Raw genomic sequence first — 21308 nt, 5'->3', positions numbered from 1 at the left:
AGGCACTAGTCTAAGAATATGAAATATATGAACGCATTTTCTCTTCAATAGCCCTATGGAAATGTTGATATTTTTATTATCTTTATCTTATAGATGTAGAAGCATGCTCTTGTGCATGTTATATGTTCCCAGGTGGAAAGAACAACATTTTAAAAATTATATCAGGGTGTGACTAGAATGTTGGGTGCATGTGAGAAATATTTGTAGATGAGGAAAAAAAGAAGGACAGGGGTGGGAACTTGTAAGTATGATTCTACATGAAGGGTGAGATCATAGCTGGAATTTGTTTAACTGTGATTTTTCTCCACAATAAATATGTATAACTTGTTTAGAAAGGAAAATCATTGAGAGTGTAATACTCGTGAAATTTGTGTATAAAGGAAAGAGAGTGTCCTGATCGGGGGACAGTAGGTAGCTGATGGAAAGGGTAGGAAGCAGGTTGTTGTTTTGATTTTGCTTTTAAGAAGGAAAAGCCCTGGATATATTCATAGGCTGAAGAGATTATATTAGCAGCATCACAGGAAAATGAAGGCAATGAATGATGTCAAAAAGCTTGGGAAGAGTCTAGGGTGGAAGGATGATGAGAACAAGATTTTGAACAGAGGGATGAAGGGCTTCTCCTAAGGTGAGCACAGAAGCTTGTAAACTTAGAGGGAGAGGAATTTGAAGACACTCATGACTGATGAACATTTTCTTCCAAAAGAAAGTAGCATTTGAAACTCAGTGGTGCAGAGGTGAAGAAGGGAACTGAGTTGGGAGGTTGAAAGGATGCTAATCAAGAGTTAGAGGCAAGGGGGCTGCTGAGCAAGAAAAGGAAAGGCTTTAAAGCAGGATGAAGGCACTCTTCCAGTTGGGTAGAGGGTAGAAACCATTTGGAATGATCTAGAATGAATACAACAGAGAAAGAAGGGAGTTGAGGGCCATAATGAAATGCAATTTATAGATTAATGGAAACTTGATGAAGCAGGAAAGCATCTGGATTTAAGTATGAGAAATGAGATAGTAGGGTTTAAGGTTTCAGAGAGCTAGCAGTTCAGAACAATGCAAAGACATAGCGCGAGGCCATCAAGCCAGGTTGTTGTGTAGGGAGGGTCTAGTTGCTATCCTAGTAAAGCCACTATCATCTCTTACCTGAACTGATGCAATAGTCACATAACAGGTATCTATGACTCACCTCTCACTCTTCACAATCTTTTCTAACATGGCAGCCTGAGTGATCTTTAGAAAGCACACATCACATCATGTCACTCCACTGCTTAGGAGATTCTAATAGTTTGACATTGAACTTTAGTAAAATCCCATCTCTTTTCCATGTCCTAAGGGGCCCTGAATCATTGAGCTCCTGTTCACCCCTCAGACCTCACCTCATACCAGATTTCCTCTTGCTCCAGCTGCATTACCTGCTTTCAAACTCCCTCAGCATGTTTCAACCTAGAACCTTCACACTGACCATCTCCTCTGCCACAAATGTTCTTCCCCCAGATTTTACATTCTTGTCATTGAAGTCTCAGCTTAAATGTTCCCTCCTTAGAGAGACTGTCTTTAAAATACTCATCCACCACTCACCCTGTGACATCTCCCTGCTTTATTTTCTTGAGGGCATCTGTCAGCACATACTATATTCTCTCCCAGATTTATTTATTGGCAGTCTCCACCCTTGCCCCTAGAATGTATGTTCCATAAGAACTAGTATCACAATTATAATTATCTGTTTTGTTTTTGTCAGGGTCCAGAAAAGTGCTTGGTCCATGTTAGTAATTACCCAGCCTTCCCCACTCACGTTTGTTGAATGAGTGAGCTGAGAGGCTGGAGACCTTGAAGGATGGTCCACTCTCTGGAATTCTGAGACACACCCTTCATTTTAGAGGCAAAGGTGTAATTGTTTTAAGAGGCTATGATTCCAAGGTAAGGAGGATTAGGAAATTGTATCAATGAGCCATCATGAGAAAACAAAACCAAGATAAGAAAGGGTAGTACAGTAGCCTGGGCACATTAAACCTGTTGATGAGCCATCATAATTATTCTTCCAGAAAGTCCATGGAGCAATATTTGCAGGAGCAGTATCACTGAGACACATTTACAATTTAAAGTGCTAACATTTTCCCTACTACTAATTAAACTGCATTGCTTTCTTCTGACTTGCCAAAAGATAAAGTGCAGAATAATAAAATAAAAGCCTGGACTCTCCACCAAGTCTCTCGCTGATCTCTTTTCCTGAAGCTGTCTGGGTGATCTTACTACACATGTAGTTTTAAGCTCAGAAGACATATTGATATTTGAGTCCGGGAAAGAAGTCTGAAAGAACTAACATGTAGCTGAAGGGCCAATACTATTTTTAAGTTGGCTGGGCCATGCTGCTGTTCTGTTAGTGACAGTGGTGGGGACACTTCCATCAAAAAGGCAGAAAGGTAAGTGCTCTTTTTGGAGTCAGCACAGGAGTCAAAGCCATGTGTGCTTCTAAGGATGAGAACCGGGGGCCTTTCTAAGAAAAAGACTGGATAGCTAATAGACATCCTTTTCCAGTTCAAATACTTCTTCAAAGCAGTAGTCCTGTTACCAAGAGAAGACTCCACTGACATCCACTAGTTGGTGAAACCTACACCCAGGGAAATAATATGCCATCACTCCACACCACGAAGAATCTTCTAAGAGAGCCTTGTCTTTTGAATGATCTAAAATAGCATTTAAATGCAACACAGGAAACTGAATGCTCCATGCCATTAAAGAAGGAAGGAATCATCTGGGTAAAAAACTAAAACAAGCTAAATTTGGAGGCAAGGACTGTGAAAACCATTATTCACTAAGGTTTGGGTGGAGATGCCTGCTATTATTACTAATAATCAGAACAATGATAATAAATGAATTTAATCCTAAAGCAGGAAGCATAATTGACAGCGTAGGCATGATGTCCTATAATCACCCAAACCTCAGCTGTGCCTAGGCAGTGAGAGTGCGAAGAACTAGGGAAAAGAATTACAATTAAAAAGAAATTGACATATATGAATTGAATCGGCCACATTATCTCCAGCTTCTGGCTCAGACTTTTTATTATGAAATTAAATAGAGAGGGTAATCAGACTGCAGGAAAACTTTCACTGAACTCCACAGTTTCCACCAAGCAAAAAAGAAAATTAAGGCAAAGCATGAGAAAATAGGAAGAAGAATTAGACGTTTTCAAAGAACTGATTTCTGGTAACTAGTGCTCTATTAAAGAAACAAGCGAGTGAAATACAGGATGGCTATAAAGTCTGGAAACCTAGATACATATACATACTAAATGGTTTTTTGATATTACAATACAGGGCAGGTTCTGTGTCAGGACATTCCTGACAATTATATGGTCTGTTCAATGTGTATGGTCACTCATTAGCAAACATAGTTCAATGTATTGTGCAAAATTGTGATAAACACAGTGTATTCATGCATTTCTCTCAATCCTTATGTATATGTCTGTAAGGCTTTGCCCTAAATTATTTGTATCTCTGATTTTCACTGAGGAAGACTGTGCCTTTGGCACACCATGGATCCAGTAATCTAGAGGGTTCAGAAGAGGAGACCATGGAGCCCATTCAACATGGCCGTACCATTCAATCCAGCTTTGGAAACTCATTCAAACCAGTCCCACATCACTCTGTCATAGTAATGGGATGATGCTTCATCCCGTTGGATACCTTATGAGTGGCCTTTTGGGGGCCCTTCAAGTGTGGGCATTAACTGGCCACTTAACATGGTCAAATCTGGTATGTTTCCAGACTTTAGAGTGAAACTGTAGACCAAAGACTGAGAAACATGATACACTATGCTCCCTACAGCAAGGCCTTAGCACAGGCTGTTCCCTTGGCTTAGAACACTTTTCCTTGTCCCCCTCTTTTGCTAACCTAATTTCTCATTCTGAACAGTGCAGCTCCTACACTGTGTCCTCAAGAAAATCTTCCCAGATCAGAATGTTAGCTCAAATCTCTTTCTGCTTTCTTAGCAGCTTGCTCTCCATTGAATTCATCATGCGATTAAATAATTACTTGAGAAGTTAGTTTGTCTTATGCCTTCTTCCCATGATGTAAGCTCTGTGACAGGTAGCATATATCTGTCTTATTCACCCTTCTATCTCCATCAAGATCCTTCCATGCAGTAGGCAGTAGTCACTAACTACTGAGCAATTAATCTTCCTCTTTTAATTCCCTAACGCCATCTTGAATTCAAATTAAGTGCTGAAAAAAAAAATATTACAAAGACCCCCCTTTGCAAATGCTGGCTCTGCCTTGCAAGCGAAACCCAAAATAAAGTTCGCCAGAATCTCTATAATCCTTTAAAGGAAAAATACTTCCACCCACCACCTGAGTCTCTCTCTCCTCAGGGAGTATTGGGGAAGCTGGGAGATCTGACTGAGGCCTTGTTCAATTGTCAAATCATTCCCTTGACCTCATTTACTGAGCTCTTTAGGACACAACATGATTTAACAGCGCCAGACATGACAAAGCCATCTCTGATATTTTCTAACATTATCGCCTTTCATTGTACATTGCAAAGGAAAATGTCTCTTGAATTTAAAAAGGATGCTAGAGATGAGAAAAATGTTTACAACAGAAGAAAGAAGAAAACTCTCTTACAAAAATACCTAATATGATGATGAAAAAACCCAGAAGAACGTAGAATTTACTGAAAATGAGGGGGAGAGAAGAAACATAAACACACCTTAATTCCACTCTTATCAATGACTTGATTGGCACTGTTTTATGTGATTTATATTTACCTCTAGTTATTATTATGCATATTGCTGAGTGCAACATAACAAAAATAAGTTGCCTAGACATTCACGCCAAATCCCCCAAATTGAAAAACCATGAATTTCCCAGCAGCTATTAGAGTCAAAAGAACATTTTATAGATGCTCTTTGTATGGTTGTATGGTGCTCTCAGTATGGCTTTGGAAGTGGATTTTGCTATTTATCTCCTTTCTTCTTCAAATATTTTGATCTACTTCAGAGCCTCTAGTAATCTTTGTTTTCTGGTTAACAATGTTGATAGAAATGAGTCCCTATAGAAACAGCCTTGGGATCATCCTCATCATCCCACTTAAAATTTCCCCTGAAACCTCCTATTCATGATTTTCTCACACTGGCCTCCAATCATCTCTCCTCCAATAGCTGTAGCCTTTGGCTCATACTCAGTGTAATTAGTTAATCAAATCCTATTTCCAGTATCTATATCCATATATATCCAACATTAATCCACTGATTTTTTTTTTTTTTTTTTTAGTGTAGCCCCATTTGTGATCTTAGAATGTATTATTCCTCTTGAGTTGCAGGAAATATGTGGAGTAATTCTTTTTCTACAGCAGCTACATCAACTAGCACATGTAAAGGAAAGGCAATAAATATATTACAATGATAAAGCTGAAAGAAGCTGAGAGCTCAGTGAACAGACTTCATCACCATACACTGTATGATGGAACTCAATGGCATGCAAATACATTGTCTGACGTTTCACAGCATAAAAATTCCAACTTGACTATTCTAATCCTTGCCCCTCTCAGAAATATAAGCACCTGGTGTGAAGCAAGAGACTGAGCTATGCTCATTTTTGGATGCAAAATATTCAAAGCACTTATGTGTATTATTTAATTCATATGCTCTCTGAGATGGTTAGAGAATAAGTATTAGGGAAAAGAAGAAAAAAATAGAGGTCCCTAAGGAAAGCTTTGTCTCAGTATACAGAAAGAGTTGGCAGTACAATAATTCTCACTGAAATTTTGCATTGATAGTAAGTTTGGGTATAATATATACCTATTAAAAATGTATATATACCTATTAAAAATACAGCAGCTAGCATTCCTAGCAGCTGAAGTAATGATGCCTCTGCTCTGGAGTAATGTGAGTTTGAGTGCTATGTGAAGTTTTAAACTATGTAGATGTATTATTTAGAGAAAAATTAAATTAAAACATAAAATTAATATATGCTTATTGTTTATTTTATTTTATTTATTTACTTTTTGGCCTCACTGCATGGCTTTCAGGATCTTAGTTCCCTGACCAGGGATGGAACCTGGGCCCTGGCAGTGAAAGCACTGAGTCCTAACCACTGGACTGCCAGGGAATTCCCAATGCTTATTGTTTAAATTACAAAAGGTGGGCAAGCAATTTGCCCCTGGACAGACAACTTTGACTGATGGAACTAGGTTGGCCCATCTCTAAAGCTCCACTAGTTGTATGGGGCTCAATAATTAGACAATCCATGAGATTCTTTGAGTATAAACATTCCATGAAACTATAATCTCAAACTAATAAACAAAATATTTGCAATAATTTTTGTAAACTTAGTCCTTGAGACTAAAATACGTTTCAGATGCAATAACTTTATTTTAACATGGCTTATTGTTGCCATCTTTGTTAGTCAAAAAATACATTGTTTACATTTGAAACTTGTTTTTGGGGAGTAGAAATTAAAGACCTTATTCTTTGTTATTCTTCAATTGAGTTGACCTGTATAAACAGAGATGATTGCTGCCTCTGCAAGTATAATAGCAGATCAGCGTGCTACAGTTTCTGTAGAAAACTGACGTAAAAATGAGTTTGCTCAGACTGAGAAAATATCTAAGAGTGCTCCCAGACTGTGTGTTCCTTTTAGGCAGAGGTATATTTATTTCACTCTTTGTTTCCCCAAAGCCTGGCACTCATGAGATGCCCAATATTTGTGTCGTAGAATATATGCCCCATAAGGAAAGAGGTTATTTATTTTTTTGGTCTGTTTTGTATATCTATAGCTCAAATGCCTAGAATGGTGTTTGGCCCACAGTAGGCACTCAATTCACTAAAATATTTGTTAATTGAACACAGATCTGACTAAAACTGAAGTTACATGTGGGTACCACAGCTAGAAATTCCATATCCTCATAAACTCAACTTTGGAAAGACAGCATTTTCTAAATCAGATTATAGTACTCTGTCTCGGTTAATGAATCTGCCATTTTATCAGTAGACACATGTGTTGTACTAGTGCTTTTATCATGGTACCATTTTCCCAACAAGGACCACTGCTGTGTAGTCCTCCTAAATGACAGAGCCAGAAATTAACTTAGCAATCACCCTTTCTTTGAATGAGAAACAGGACAGAATCAGATACTGTGGTTTATACAATACATACATAGAACTATTTTTCAAAAAGTAGCCTTTTCAGAAACTTGAAATCAACCAGGATATGGAAGCGATTATATTATGGGAGTTGCAAAGCAATGAAATTATTCTGTCCAGTCTTTTGCATAAGTGGTCAGGAATAACATTTGCATACGTTATATCATATTGATTCTTGCAGACAGAGACTCAATAAAGACAAAAGAACACATGCAAAAATAAATGCCTGGGGTGGGGGGAAAAACAGAAGACACAGGTGGAGGCGTCTATTATATTTGGCTTTAAAATGAGAACAACAAAAATAATAGAACAAACAAAACCAAAAATAAATGACAACAACCACAAAACCCGATTCAGGTCAGTTCTCTTTAGTAAAAAGTGTCTATTTCTATCTTTGTCCTTGCTCATTTCTCCCTCGTGAAATCCGCTTTCAAATGTCATCCCCTCCCCCTTGCCAATAAATCAAGCATTCTCTAACAGGATAGATACGGCAGTAGGGAACTAATAATGATAATAATAATAATAATGAGAAATGGCCTCAGAGATATATTTCATGTGTCTTCCCCTCTCCTTGTCTTTCTTCAGTGGAATAGCTTCCCAGCTAGTGGGGCATTAATCATCAGCACAGCAGCTACGAGATAAAGGCTGGGTGGAATTTCATTGTGCATTATAGTGTGAGTTGTGGGTGCATGAATATGTGTCTCTCTCAGTATCTGGGAGGAGGACATGAGGAGGCAGAGGAGGAAAATCTGTCATTTTATATATTTATACCATTCAAGATGGTCAGGACTGGTTTCCCATTGTTACTGTGGATTAAAATCATTCAAGTCCTTCTGCTTTCATTGGAGGTCACCACTCAGAAAGGGGGATAAATACTGTGACAAATTAAATTCTACCTACTTTTTTTTCCCCATCTGCCTCAGGGGTATGTAGCAGAGGAAGGAACAGGAGGAGGGCCAGTGGAACCAGGAGCAGGACTGTCTGATGGGATAAATTTTTCTTTGTTAATCTTCGGCTGGGTATCAGTTCTTTCACTTACATAATGCTTTGGGTTAACAAGATTTCCTGTTTTGAAGAGCCTTGAATTAAGTTTGGGGAGACAGTTTAGAAGAGATAGGTAAACAGGTGCTACACTACTCAGCAAGGAACTATAAATATCTACTAGATCCTTGCTCCAGAAAGCGAGATCCACATATTGCAGCCTGACATCATCCGGGGATTAGTTAAAAATGTGTGATCTTAGCCCCACCCAGAACTGACTCAGAATCTGCGCTTTAATCAGTTCGCCCAGGTGATGTGTATACACTAACAGTTTCGGAAGTACTGTTCTAGCTAATACATGCAAACACATGTGAGCATCCGCTCTCTGTCTCTGTCTCTCTCTGTCTCTGTCTCTGTCTCTCTCTCTCTCTCACACACACACACACAATCAGATCAAATGAGAGATAGAAGAAGCCACATTATGTACATGTACATTATGTACAAATTTCCATCAAGTAATTCTCTCGGTGACTGCTAGCCACCACAGATATGCTGTGCATTTATCTCCCCCAGACATCTCATCCCTGGATGATGAAAAAAACCAAGGAGAACTTTACATTCTCCATTTAGCTAACAGAACTAGCTCTCTAGACAACCCAAGGCATTAATTAGGTTTCAAAAGGCAGGGCTGTCATAACAGCCTCAGTGTGTTTCTAATTTTTACAATCATTCAAACATGCACCAGAAAGGTATGAAAGCACATCCCATCCCTCCTACTGCCTTGTCAAAGGCAGAATGGAAATATCCATCTTGAAGCCTGGCTAGCAATGATTGCTGCTTAGAGTCATTTCCCTGTCATATATAAATAGAAAGAAAGAGATGCATTTTCAGAAAAAAGGAAGTTTCTTGGACCTTAGCTTAAACTGGAATCATTGATTCTTTTGACAACTCAAGAGACATTTATTAACGACTTCATCTTCCACATAGGGGTGGTCATTGTGGAACTCCTTCTGAAAGCTTACAGCAAAGAGGGGGGATACAAAAATAAATCATTACTTGTATTATAATTTTAATTAGATTAAAGATATTGTATTCACTTCTCTCAACCTTAGCCATCCAATCCATGAAATGGACAGACAATTCTTACAGCAACACGATTACAGAGTATTTTCGCTTGCTCTCTCCTTTCCTCTCTTCAACTTTTCTTCCCCTTCCATCCTCTAATTCATTTATCCATCCATTCAACTGTCACTGTATGTGCAAGGCACCACGTTAGCTACTGTGAGAAAAATGAAGAAATTGGAGACAGTGTGAATCTACCCTTATATTTGTTGGATGAGGAAAGAGTGGAGACCCAAGGAAGCTAATTGCCATGTCATAGACCAAATGATTAATTAAAGAATAAAAAACAAAATTTAGATGCTAAAGAGACCTGGATTGGAATCCCATTTAAAATAATAATAACAATCTTTTATCGAGTTGCACCAATTTAAGCCCTTGACTTACATTATTGTAACCTATCCATGGTGTTGATGTTATAATCTCCATATTTTGGTGGTGAAACTAAGCTCCAAGAAGCAACTTAACCAAAATCCCACAGCTGACAAATGAAGGTCCACCTCGAGTCATGGTTTTAACCATGTTATCTACAAATGACGTCTTCTGACCCTCCTTTCTGTGCCCTCTTTCCTTCATAACATGCTGCTTCCACACGGCTGCCTTGAATAACATTGCTCCCTCCTTGGCTTCTTCCCTCTACAGATAAGCATTCACTCACTTAATGCAGTTTTCTTTTCTTTAACAAACATTGATCGAGCCCCACTTTGTGGCCGGCACTATGCCAGGCCCTGAATGTTGAGTGAGGAACTACATAGACATTATTCCTTCTCTCAATCTAGTAGCTTCTCACAGTGTCTTCCAAAATCTTCTTTTCAAAAGGTCATGAACTATGGAGCCAGGTAAGTCATACGGTCACAACTGGGAATGAATGGGTTCATGTAACATACTCAGCCATTAGAGAAAAACAAAAAAAGGAACTTAAAGCAGATAGAAGACTCCCACCAACCCACTTACACATGCACAACCAGGTAAATGAGCCCCAAGTTAATTTTCTATCCATACCAATAGAATAGGATAGAAGCAGTGGTCCATTAAAATAATTTTTATTTGTCTATATTTAAAGGTAGGTTTCAGGAGAATTAAGAATTAATTAATTATTTAATTAAGAATTAAATAATTTGGGAAAGGAATACGGTGAAGAAATTGGAGAGGGAAAGTGGTGATATTACACTATTTCCAAAAGTGCTTTGAAAACTCTAAGTGCTAGAAGCTGCTTTTGCTATTAGGATGACAGATAAGTTCTAAGGAAAGAGAATTTAAGACCAGAAGTCAAGAAGAACAGCCTTGCACACCAGATGTAAGGAGATCTCTCTGGACTCCTTATTCTTAAGGCAAGGAGTCCAGAGCAGCAAAACCACTGTGGAGGGAATTCCTTGGTGGTCCAGTGGTTAGGACTTTGCACTTTCACTGCCAAGGGCGTGGGTTCAATCCTGCAAGCCGTGAAGTGCAGCCAAAAAAAAAGAAAAACAAAAAACACAACAAACCACTGCAGATAACTCACCAGAGAGCGGGCCTCTACGGGGTGGGGGAGGGGAGCAGGGGAGGGACAGTGCTTGGAAGTGAGGGTCAGTCTGTATTACAAGGCAAGTGTACTCCCTAAGAAGGGGCTGGCGGACTGTTGGCCATTCATTTGTTTCAGGCAATACTGACTGAGGGTTTACTCTGTGCTCTGACAGTGCCTGAAACAAACACCTTGCTATGCTAGGACTCACATTTCACTAAATAGAAAAAACAAACAAATAAATATGTGATATAACATCAGGGAGAGGTAACTGCTCTGAGAGACAACGATGCTGAAGGTGACAGAGAGTGCTATTTTACAGGGGATGGTCAAGGAGGGCCACTCTGGAAGGTGCCATACGGGCAAAAATCTGGATAGAGTAAGGGAGTGAGTCGTGCAATAGCTGGAAAGAGCTGCATCAGGCAGAGGAAACGACAAGTGAAAAGCCACAGATGTGCTTGGTGTGCTCCAGCAGGGCTGGGACTAATGGGGGGGGCGCTCATCTACTGTGTAACGTTTAAAGGAATGGCCCCAACTCAGTCATCAAGATAAAGAATACCTTATTGCAATATTTTAAAGTCAACATCAATGCAAAACAAAATCCGTGATAAGCAAAAAAATCAACATTTTAAATAGACACAAGATCTGACTCTGCAACTGTACAACCTTCACTCGCCCCTCCCTTAGCCTGGCTCTAAGTTCAAGGAAGATCAAGAAGACCTGTGTACCTGGAGCAAGGTGATAGGAAACATGGTCAGAGAGAGAGCAAGTGGGAGACCCATACACCACACGGAAAGGATTCAGGCTTTATACTTGCCCAGGTAGACTGTTAGGTGATTGGAAAAACCACCCGGAGCTTTAGAAACATTTGGGGACCTCCACGGTGAGTAGCCAAGAGCTGACTGCACTTCCCTCTCAGCTGTTCAGATGGCTCAGAATAAGATCCAGTGCTTTCATATATATGGAATCTAAAAAAAAATGGGGGCTTCCCTGGTGGCGCAGTGGTTCAGAGTCCGCCTGCCGATGCAGGGGACACGGGTTCGTGCCCCAGTCCGGGAGGATCCCACATGCCACGGATCAGCTGGGCCCGTGAGCCATGGCCGCTGAGCCTGTGCGTCCGGAGCTTGAGCTCTGCAACGGGAGAGGCCACAACAGTGAGAGGCCCGCGTACCGGAAAAAAAAAAAAAAAAAGGTTCTGATGAACCTAGGGGCAGGACACGAATAAAGACGCAGACATAGAGAATGGACTTGAGGGCACGGGGAAGGGGAAGGGTAAGCTGGGACGAAGTGAGAGAGTGACATGGACACATACACACTACCAAATGTAAAATAGATACCTAGTGGGAAGCAGCCACATAGCACAGGGAGATCAGCTCCGTGCTTTGTGACCACCTAGAGGGGTGGGATAGGGAGGGTGGGAGGGAGATGCAAGAGGGAGGAGATATGGGGATGTATGTATATGTATGGCTGATTCACTTTGTTATAAAGCAGAAACTAACACACCATTGTGAAGCAATTATACTCCAATAAAGATGTTGGGGGAAAAAAAAAAGATCCAGTGCTTTATTAGCAATTCTGGTGGGAAATTCTACCCTATAAATATTACAACTTAATTAGAAAGGCATCTCTTCAACTTCTCCCAGCATCTTGCAGACTTCTGCCTGTATGTGATGAGGACCTTCTCAGAGATCCTTTAAGGGACTTTTTCCAGCTTTGGGAAGTGCTGATCTATGTGTCCTGCCAACACATAAGTCTTTAAGAGGTAGGTAAAGCCATCAAGTTCCTTTTTTTTCCCATTAGAACTATGCCATTCTGGAGAGAAAATGTCACTGGAGAGTTCTACCAGGTAATGTGTAAATTAGAGTCCAATTTCCTTCCGCCCAATTATTCTCTGGGAGGGGAAAAGAAAGTACCTGTGCGAGGGTAAGGAGGAAACAGAAGATACTTCCTGGCTGGCAGCTAAAGTCTAATTAGACTGACAAATCTTCAGTGCCTCCCCCAGTTATGAAGCTTGGCAGGAAATGAACGAGCCCTGGAGACACACATTACATCAGGCCGTTAATCAATATTAGTTGAGCCCTGATCCTAAAATAAACTTCCCCTAGAGGCTCCGTTGTCTGGTGGTAAAAGCGAGGGATGGAAAAGTGTGTGGACTCCTAGTCTCACTTCTATCAAGCTGGTGGCAGCAGCCAAAACATGGAGGGGCCCAGAGGGGATAATTTGCGGGATAAGTGCAACATAACTTACCTCCTGTTATAGCATGGTATTTGGAATAAAGTAGATTAATCTTGTATACCAATCCAAGACAGTTTGATTATTCAAAGAACCTTGAGAAAATTCAGTGTTCTAGCCAGAATCTCAAAACGCCATGGATAACAACATGCTGTAAATGTGTGTGTCATGTATTTGTTGAACCATATGGAATTGCTGATATTTGACCATTCTGATCTTCAAAAATGGCAATTTCACATGTTTCACCCTAATAGAACACTTTGCATGTGATAACCACTCAGGCTAAGCTAATTCCCACTCCATAAATCCCTTCTAATTGATGAGTTCAGGGCTGTGATTCAATCTAGGACCCTCAAAGGAAATCCTGGGTGATCATAGGTTTGTGTGGGTGTAGACAAAATTGTTCTTGTGCTTATACAGCCATACAGGGAGGCTAAGCTCTGTGAGGATCTGTGAGTCCTGGGAGAGTCCCTTGGGTTGAAGTGGTTTTCCAAATGTCTAGCATTTAGTGCAGACTTGTGGGATAGGGCGTGGCCTAAGTTCTTTCCACATCTGGTTGTATTTATTACTCACAACAAGCCTATGGTAAAGATACTGTTGTGCCCATTTTACAGATAATAGAACTGAGGTTTAGAGGGTCTAATCAATATGCCCAGAGAGAAACAGCTAAGTGACTGGAAGAACCTGGCATCCAACCCAGAAATTCTAAATTTCTCTCTCTTTCCTTCAACATACTGGGACTGCATCCAGGACAGACAGTGTGAAGGATCAACTTTTTAATCACAAGTTTTGCTTTGTTTTGTTTTCCAATAATCAATATCAAGGCTGAAGTGTGCTTCTGACTGTCCCCAGCCTAAAACTGAAAGCAGACCAGAAGGAGGACTTTCCATATAGGTATTGTTACAAAACTTGAATAACTGTGGCTTCCTTCCATAATTTTTGAAAATGGTTCAAATTTGCCCACCAAATTTGTGAGCTTGAGATAAGAATGAAATCTCACAAAGCTCTCAAATCTTTCATTTCTACTGTTTATTAAGGTAGTTCCAATCCAGGCTGAGCATTGTGATTTTCTGGTAATATTCTGGTGCCAGGCAGACCTGGCCAATGTCAAGGTGACTTTACCAATGCCCAGTTCAGAAAAAGTGGGTCATGATCAGTATTCTGCTAATAGCTTCGAAATGACCCCAAATGGTGATTTGCTGAACACAGAACACACTGAGTTCTTTCTCTACTGATATCTTGGTCTGTAACACTAAGGTAAGAGAATACACATTATTCTTGGAACTATTTTCCTCTTGGCCCTTTCCTCTCTCACAGGAACACTTTGGTCATGGTGGCTGATAGTTATCCCTAAAAGACTCTTTATTTCTCACTTTTGCCTTCCACCCTGAGTGAGGACTAAGGAATTTGAGTGTAGCCTGAGTTGAACTTTTCCATTTTAGAAGCTGACCTATCGGCACCATGATAGTAACCCACCAACACCGGGGTCAGATGTAATGCAATGGATGTGCCTGTACAATCTCTGGGGCATCCCTGGTAGTAAGACCCACAGGGAACCGGATCCAGTTCTCCCCTCTTGGACTTCTCCTGTTTGGGGGCATTTTAGGCCAAGACTCTCAGAATCTGAATCTCTTGTATCTCACAAACCCCCTCTATGCACCCTCTGTTCTAGCTGGACTTGGCGATCTCTCTAGGAATCATCTCTGACTTTGTCAGTTTAGCTTTGCACATTCAGCCAACCTGGGGTTTGTTCCTAGTACCATGTATCCAAGTCCCAGTTCCATTCTCACCTCATTCATAAGATCCAGCCATGCCAGCCCATACACCACTCCTCACCCCCCAACACACCATCATTTGTAAGTCACTATTTCATACTGATAGCTAATGTCAAGCCCTCTTGCCCACTTTACGCTGTAAGCTCCATGATGGCGAGGAACCTGGATTCCTCTTTCTGTAACACCAAAAATACATGTGGATAGACCTATTTCATAGCAGAACATACTCTCCAAGGCCCATAGCACTCCCGGTTGATTTAAAAATGGAAAAGAAAATTAAAGATGGGTAGTGATCTGATGTCCATTCCAGAGATCTTACAGGACTAATTTCAGCCCCCAAATTCTACTCTGAGCCTCCTCCAAATCCCTATCCCCCAAAACCTCCTAGCCCCACTTTGAACTACGGACACTGCAGTCAATAATAGCAGCCCCATTTTCTGAGTTAGATCCTTGCTTGAGAGGGTATTGGCTTGCATACCAAATGTTGAGGACAGAATATAATAATAACAAGGTTAAAATATATTTAATTATATTCTTCATGATATACCTCTTGTAAGCATTTTACTTTTATCAACTCAGTTATCCTCACAACAATCTTATAAGGAGTAGTAGTGCCTTTCCCTCCCTCCAATTTTACAATGTGGTAGATTTAGGTTGGTTGCAAATTCTTCCTACTCCTCCCATTGAGAAATGAGGTTTATACATCATTCCCTGAAACTGAGACTTGGAAAACTCTCTCCAGGGGTCCTGAGCCTCTATAAAAGGAGTTCTAGACACACGGAGAGAGACGTGGACCCAGCTGAGTCCAGTATTTCCAGTTCACCCACCAAGGCACCAGGTGCATGCGTGAAGCCAGACCCTCCAGACCAGAGTAGCCACTGAATGACCTCAGTCAATTCCGTGTGAGGCAGAAGAAATGCCTTGCTGAGCCCTGCCTAAATTTCTGACCCATAAAACTTTGAGATCTAATGACATAGTTGTTGTTTGAAGCTACTAATTTATGGCAGGTTGCTCCATAGCAATAGGTAACTACAACATACACGACTCACCCAGGGTCACTTAGTTAATATGAAGAGAAACTAGGTTTTAAATCCAGGCAGTCTGACTTCAAGTACATGCATTTAATCATTCTGCTATAGTTTTACCACTGGAAAAAAAATTAAAATTGTCCAAAGCACACTGATCATCTTAGAGAGAAATCCTTCCACAAGCCATGCCACTTCTGATTGTTAAATGATGATAAGGTACATAATAAAGTCTATCTTGTTTTCTGATTTATTCAATAAATATTTACTGAGCACCTACTAAGTGCCAGACCTTTATTTGAGAATTATCACTCATCCACCTGCTTTCTCAATGCACCCACCTGCTTTCTCAACCTTAACTTCTTTTTTATTCAGGGGGGCATCTAGAGACATCCTTCTTTTTTTTAAAAAAAAAACTATTTTATATTGTAGTATAGCTGAGTAACAATGTTGTGATAGTTTCAGGTGCATAGCAAAGGGACTCAGCCATACATATGCATGTATCCATTCTCCCCCAAACTCCCCTCCTGCTTGGCACCACAGCTGTGAGTAATTTAACATAGCCCATGTAATTCACAAGTATTTTGTAACAAACTAGAGTATCAGAAAGATCAAAGCGCCTATTACTTCCAGGAGGCTAGAGCGTTAGAGGGCCATATCAATTGGAAAACTCTTTGTTCACATTCACACACAGTTAAGAGCATCACTAAAAGCACTTTGCAGTTTTCCTTTGATCTCAAATCAACATTAACCAAGGTCTATCAGAAATGAACTGCTCAAATGATGTTTTCTTACCTTAAGCTTAAAGAAATAACCAGTGGATTTTTAATAAACAGATATTTATACTTGTGAATGCACATGCTTATTTTGTTTCTTCCAGAAGAGTCTAGTTTTAGGACAACTCTACTCTAGCAATATTATCAAAGCAAAGGAAGACAGAACAGAGTATCATCTGGGAATGGCTGTAAGATTTCACACATAGGTGAAAACGTAAATGATGGATCTAGTGAACATGAATTCCAGTCTTCCTCCCTTCTTTTTCTTTTTTCTGAAGATTTCCCAGAGATCAAATCTTTATGAGTCCATTTCATTCAAGAAAATTAGCTGGCTCGCACAGGGCATATAAGAACTCCTGAGATAGACCTTCTTCACCCAAAGTCTTCAGAGTCTGGAAACTGTCTTAAACCTTGGGTAGAGTCCAAGGGTTGTTGGGTCCCTGGTCCTAACACAAGCTTCACATGATCTACAGAATGTATTTAAGACAGGGATGGACTTGGAGACAGGCAGGTTATTTAGTTTTTATGGAGCCCAGGGCAAAGTTCTTATGGCTAGTTGGCAGAGCAAACAGTTCAAAACCCTTGGCATAGTTATTTCCTTTAGCTAATCTTTACAAAGAATATGGGGCTTTTTTATCTGTCATCCCCATCTAATCCAGTTTTGCTAGTCTGTTGGCTTTCCTCCAAGACTACTTTATGTATTTATGCACCTTTGAAAACAAAGAGCATCAACAGATTTATAACTCATTTTTATAGCCTTTTCTGTAGAAGCAAAAGGAAAGACATGTAGATGTAATCCAATTATTACTGGACTAAAGGAAAAGAAACACACAAGAAAGGAGGCTGTTAGAGAGGGTATCCTCCAGCTGTCCACAGCTGCTGACCTCTAAAATGACAACAGGTTAAATGATGTTTAGAATCATACTCACTTATAAGACTTTTGTATCTTGTATCCTACTCTGGCTCCCTTAGTTTGTACAAATACTCACCCAATCTGCTCCTATTTATGTATTTGCTGCAGGAAGGAAAGCCCCAGACTGATAATTACCATGGCTTAGTCCCTGAATCCTCATGTAACATTAAATCCTTCTGAGGTCAGTAAAAAGTTGGCCTTGAAAAGGACTACAGGACCATCCATTCCTATGAAGAAAAAGCCATTTGCTCCTCTGCTTCCCACAGGGTTAGTGGAATGTATTCTGACAGAGACAGAACGAGTCTGCCAAGACCTGTGCAGATAGAACTATCCTTTCACCCACCATCAACAGATCTGCTCTTGAGCTATAGAGAGTCATAACAGAAATATATATTGTCTTTTATCTTCTTTTCAGTGAGTATAGTGAAGTGTCAGGAGTTATTGCTTTAATATCAGTAGAGAAAAAGCTATTTTTCTGGAGCATGTGCGTAGGTATACATGTAACAGCATGTGCAACTATAAGACTGCTAAGTAAAAAAAAAAAAAAAAAAAAAAAAAAGACTGCTAAGTAACCAGCTTCTTAGTAGCTTTTCTAAAACACATGAAATTGGCCTGATAACATCATCAGTGCATCAGCTTCCAATTGTTCCTGTGGAGTCACATAAGGAATGGTCTGGATATTTCTACTCAAAGAAAAGGGAAAATGTAGACAACACTTTTACCAGGCCTAACTCTCATAAACTTAATTCAGAAGAATGGGAACACATCGGGGGTTTAATTGATTATTTACTTTAGGTTTATAATGCCCTCTGAAGTCAATGGAAGGGTGATGTCAAAGACTCAACTGAACCCCTGGCTAATATCTTAAAACTAAGAAAAAGAAAGGACAAGCACTGATCTACTGAATCTTCTGCAGATACTAACTAGACTAGGGGTCATTTTCCCACAAGCAATCAGAATGTCTTATTTTTTGCCAGAGCATTTAAGGCTAAAATTTCAATTAACCTTCTCCCCTCTACTAACTAGATTTATGAGATGCCAAGGAAGTCAGCAAAGCATTAGCTTTAGCTTGGGTATAATTACTTTTAAGTGACAAAACAAAAACGTTAACCACAAAACTAAGGACTTCCTACATAGCTAAACTCAGACCTTCAAATTTTCTAATGTAATTAGGACCTTGGTCAATATAATATAAAGGAAACGAAGTGGGCCAAAAATAACAAGTGAATAATCAACACTTATCAAATACAAATACTGCATTTTATAAGGATTAATTGAACCTCTAGCTTCATCTGCCCTTGATTTAATGCTACCCACTGGCCTCAAAAATGAACAATTCATGTCCTAGCAAAGCCATCAGGAGGATGCAAATAGAATTGAACTAGGATACAGTCTTTCCTATGATAACAAATTTTCCTTTCCTCCTTTTCCCTTTTGGCTAGTGAAAAGAAAGGTAATAAAATGAGAGGTGGGAGTATTTCATAGTGAAAATTTGCTCATTTTGAATAAGAGCTTTACCATCCTTCCTACAGGCATACTTCCTACAAACATAGTAATTCAGACACTTTAGCTACATAGTAACACTGACCACGATAGCAACATCTCAAAGACCAAGATGCGGAGTCAATTAATCGTTGGAGAAAGACTTACCTGAATGCTGGCTGTAGAGCGATTCTTGCGGGTTGTGGTAGTAGCCATTGTAGTGGTGGTTTCCATGACAGTGGTAGACATTTCTGGTGGCATGGAGGTTGTCTGTGTCGTTCCCAAGATTGATGGGACTTCTCCCACCAGTCGGACACTTCCATTGATTTTAATATTGGGGTTGTTCTCAGCCGCCATGTTCAGTACTTTTAAACCATCATAATAGAGCCCAGAAAGCTGGCCTTGGAAGAGGCGTCCTTTGTCCTTTCCACCGATAGCTATTTGCGCCTGGGTGTTGAAGATGGTTAACTGCCGGCCTAGTGGGTTGGGTGGAGGAAACATCATTATTCCTGTACATTTTCTCTGTTTGCCTTACCTGGTCTGAATGGATCAGACATCAAAACAGGCTTCCTTAGCAATTGAAAGGAAGAAAATTGGGTAACAAAAATTCAATACAGACATTGGCAAATAACATTTCACTATGTTTATCTCTTCCACTGTCTAGCTGAATATCCTAGATAACCTGAATAAAAGAGTCTCTATCTCTTTATTGTGAGGCAGGAGAAATCTTGTTCAATGATGAGCAGTATTATAGTCTTCCTGGTTATGCAGTGTGGATGACAGAAAAAAAAAACAGGTGATGAAAATAATAAATCATAAATACTTATTGTACTGACTTTTTAACCTAAAAAGTAACACAATGAAAACTAAAAAGAATTTTATATGGCAAATAAAAACTCAGTGAGGTAACACAGAGCACTGAATTAAAAAACTAGGTCTGATAATTAAATTAAATTAACTGAAATTAACTTAGGTTCTAGTTAAGAGACTTGGATTTATTGTATACTTACAAAAATAAACATTTTGGTCACCAAACACCTCATTTCCTAGAAATCTTCCTAATGCATAATATTCTACCCATACTTGCTATTTAATAAACATCATGAAAGATTATTTCCCATCTTTATTAATTTGGAGGAGGGGAGAGATTACAGTCACACAACTAAATCTCCCTCTAAGATATGGAAAATAAGTAGGCATTGATCATGTCAGTGAGAAAGGGGGGAAGAAAAGAAATGTCATTCAGAATCAATGAATCTTAAGAGGAGGGATAGGTGTTAATGAAAAAAGCTACACATAAAACACCTTAAAGTGATATAGAGGTATGCTAATGAATTGAAGCAAAGAGTAGCTCACCTTATTTGAAGTTCCCATTTGGGGAACCATTTATGCTTCTGTGGACAGAAAACTATCAGAATGAAATGATGGTAGAACAGAGGTTAGAATAGTGTAACTCAACTTATCTTCCCCCCAACTATTCCTATTTTAAAAAGCCTCTCTTAAGTTTGAGATGTTTCCCGGAAAAATCTAAATAGCTTTTAAAGGTTAGAGCCTTCTATTCTATTCTTTCTCCAGATTATTTTCTTCTGTTTTTCCATATGGAGAAAGGTGGAAAAATTTTTTAATGGAATTAAATATATCCTTTCTGAATTTTTCTCCATTTTAGTCAGTGATCAAACAATGCTTCATTCATTCTTAATCTAATTGCCTGAATATTTTTAGCTATTAATGACTGGAAACAATGTTCTGATATACTTGCCTTTTTAATAAAAGGGAGTATATTTTTTTAAAGACTGAGGTTTTTGTATAATATCAAATATGAATAGAGGCATGCTGTTATATTTGGGCGCTTAACCTCTACCACTATTACATGGCCTTTAAGCCTACACAGTGATTAGCTATCCTTGAATTTCTGGTGTATAATGTGGAGTCTCTACTCAATGTAGAAAAATGGATGAAACAGAAGGGACAGAGAAGGGAAAATGCATCTGCTCGGAGGGAATTCTTTGTACAAGACCCAGCTCCACTCATTGGGCAATGCTTAAGGGCATATTAGTCAAGAATGATTTATAACTAATACCCCTTTGGAAGCTTCAAACACTACACTACACTATGAAGACTTGGACAGATAATTTTGTTATAGTGAAAATAATCTCTATAAAAATATCTGGAGCATGGAAATGGAATCTGCTGGCTTTAATGATAACAGAATTGCCCAGATCCTAACGGTCCAATCAAATAGATCTAATAGATTTCCATTATTTTCCCACCAATTCCTTCACTGCCCTGTGCACATGCATCATTGCCTATCCTTTGGCCTCTCATTTCTCACATAAGATGCAGCAAAAAGTTCAATGCCCAATAATACTGGGTAATGG

The 21308-nt window shown here is 39.5% G+C and overlaps 1 protein-coding gene across 19 annotated transcripts in view; it reads right to left on the bottom strand.

Annotated features, from left to right (window-relative positions):
* The window catches only part of NRXN3 (neurexin 3), a gene marked incomplete at both ends in the record, with an annotated part of 1631502 nt that overhangs the window by 133515 nt on the left and 1476679 nt on the right, over nucleotides 1–21308 (bottom strand). For all 19 annotated transcript variants that reach the window (XM_079699579.1, XM_079699593.1, XM_079699590.1 and 16 more), the window contains one exon: nucleotides 19099–19406. In XM_079699579.1, coding sequence (XP_079555705.1) covers nucleotides 19099–19406 — 308 coding nt within the window. The remainder of the gene's footprint in view (nucleotides 1–19098; nucleotides 19407–21308) is intronic.

This window comes from Hyperoodon ampullatus (genome assembly GCF_949752795.1).
Source record: "Hyperoodon ampullatus genome assembly, chromosome: 3".
Classification (NCBI taxonomy): domain Eukaryota; kingdom Metazoa; phylum Chordata; class Mammalia; order Artiodactyla; family Ziphiidae; genus Hyperoodon; species Hyperoodon ampullatus.
The sequence above is the reverse complement of the archived record's forward strand: the minus strand, read 5'-3'. Positions and strand labels throughout refer to the sequence as shown.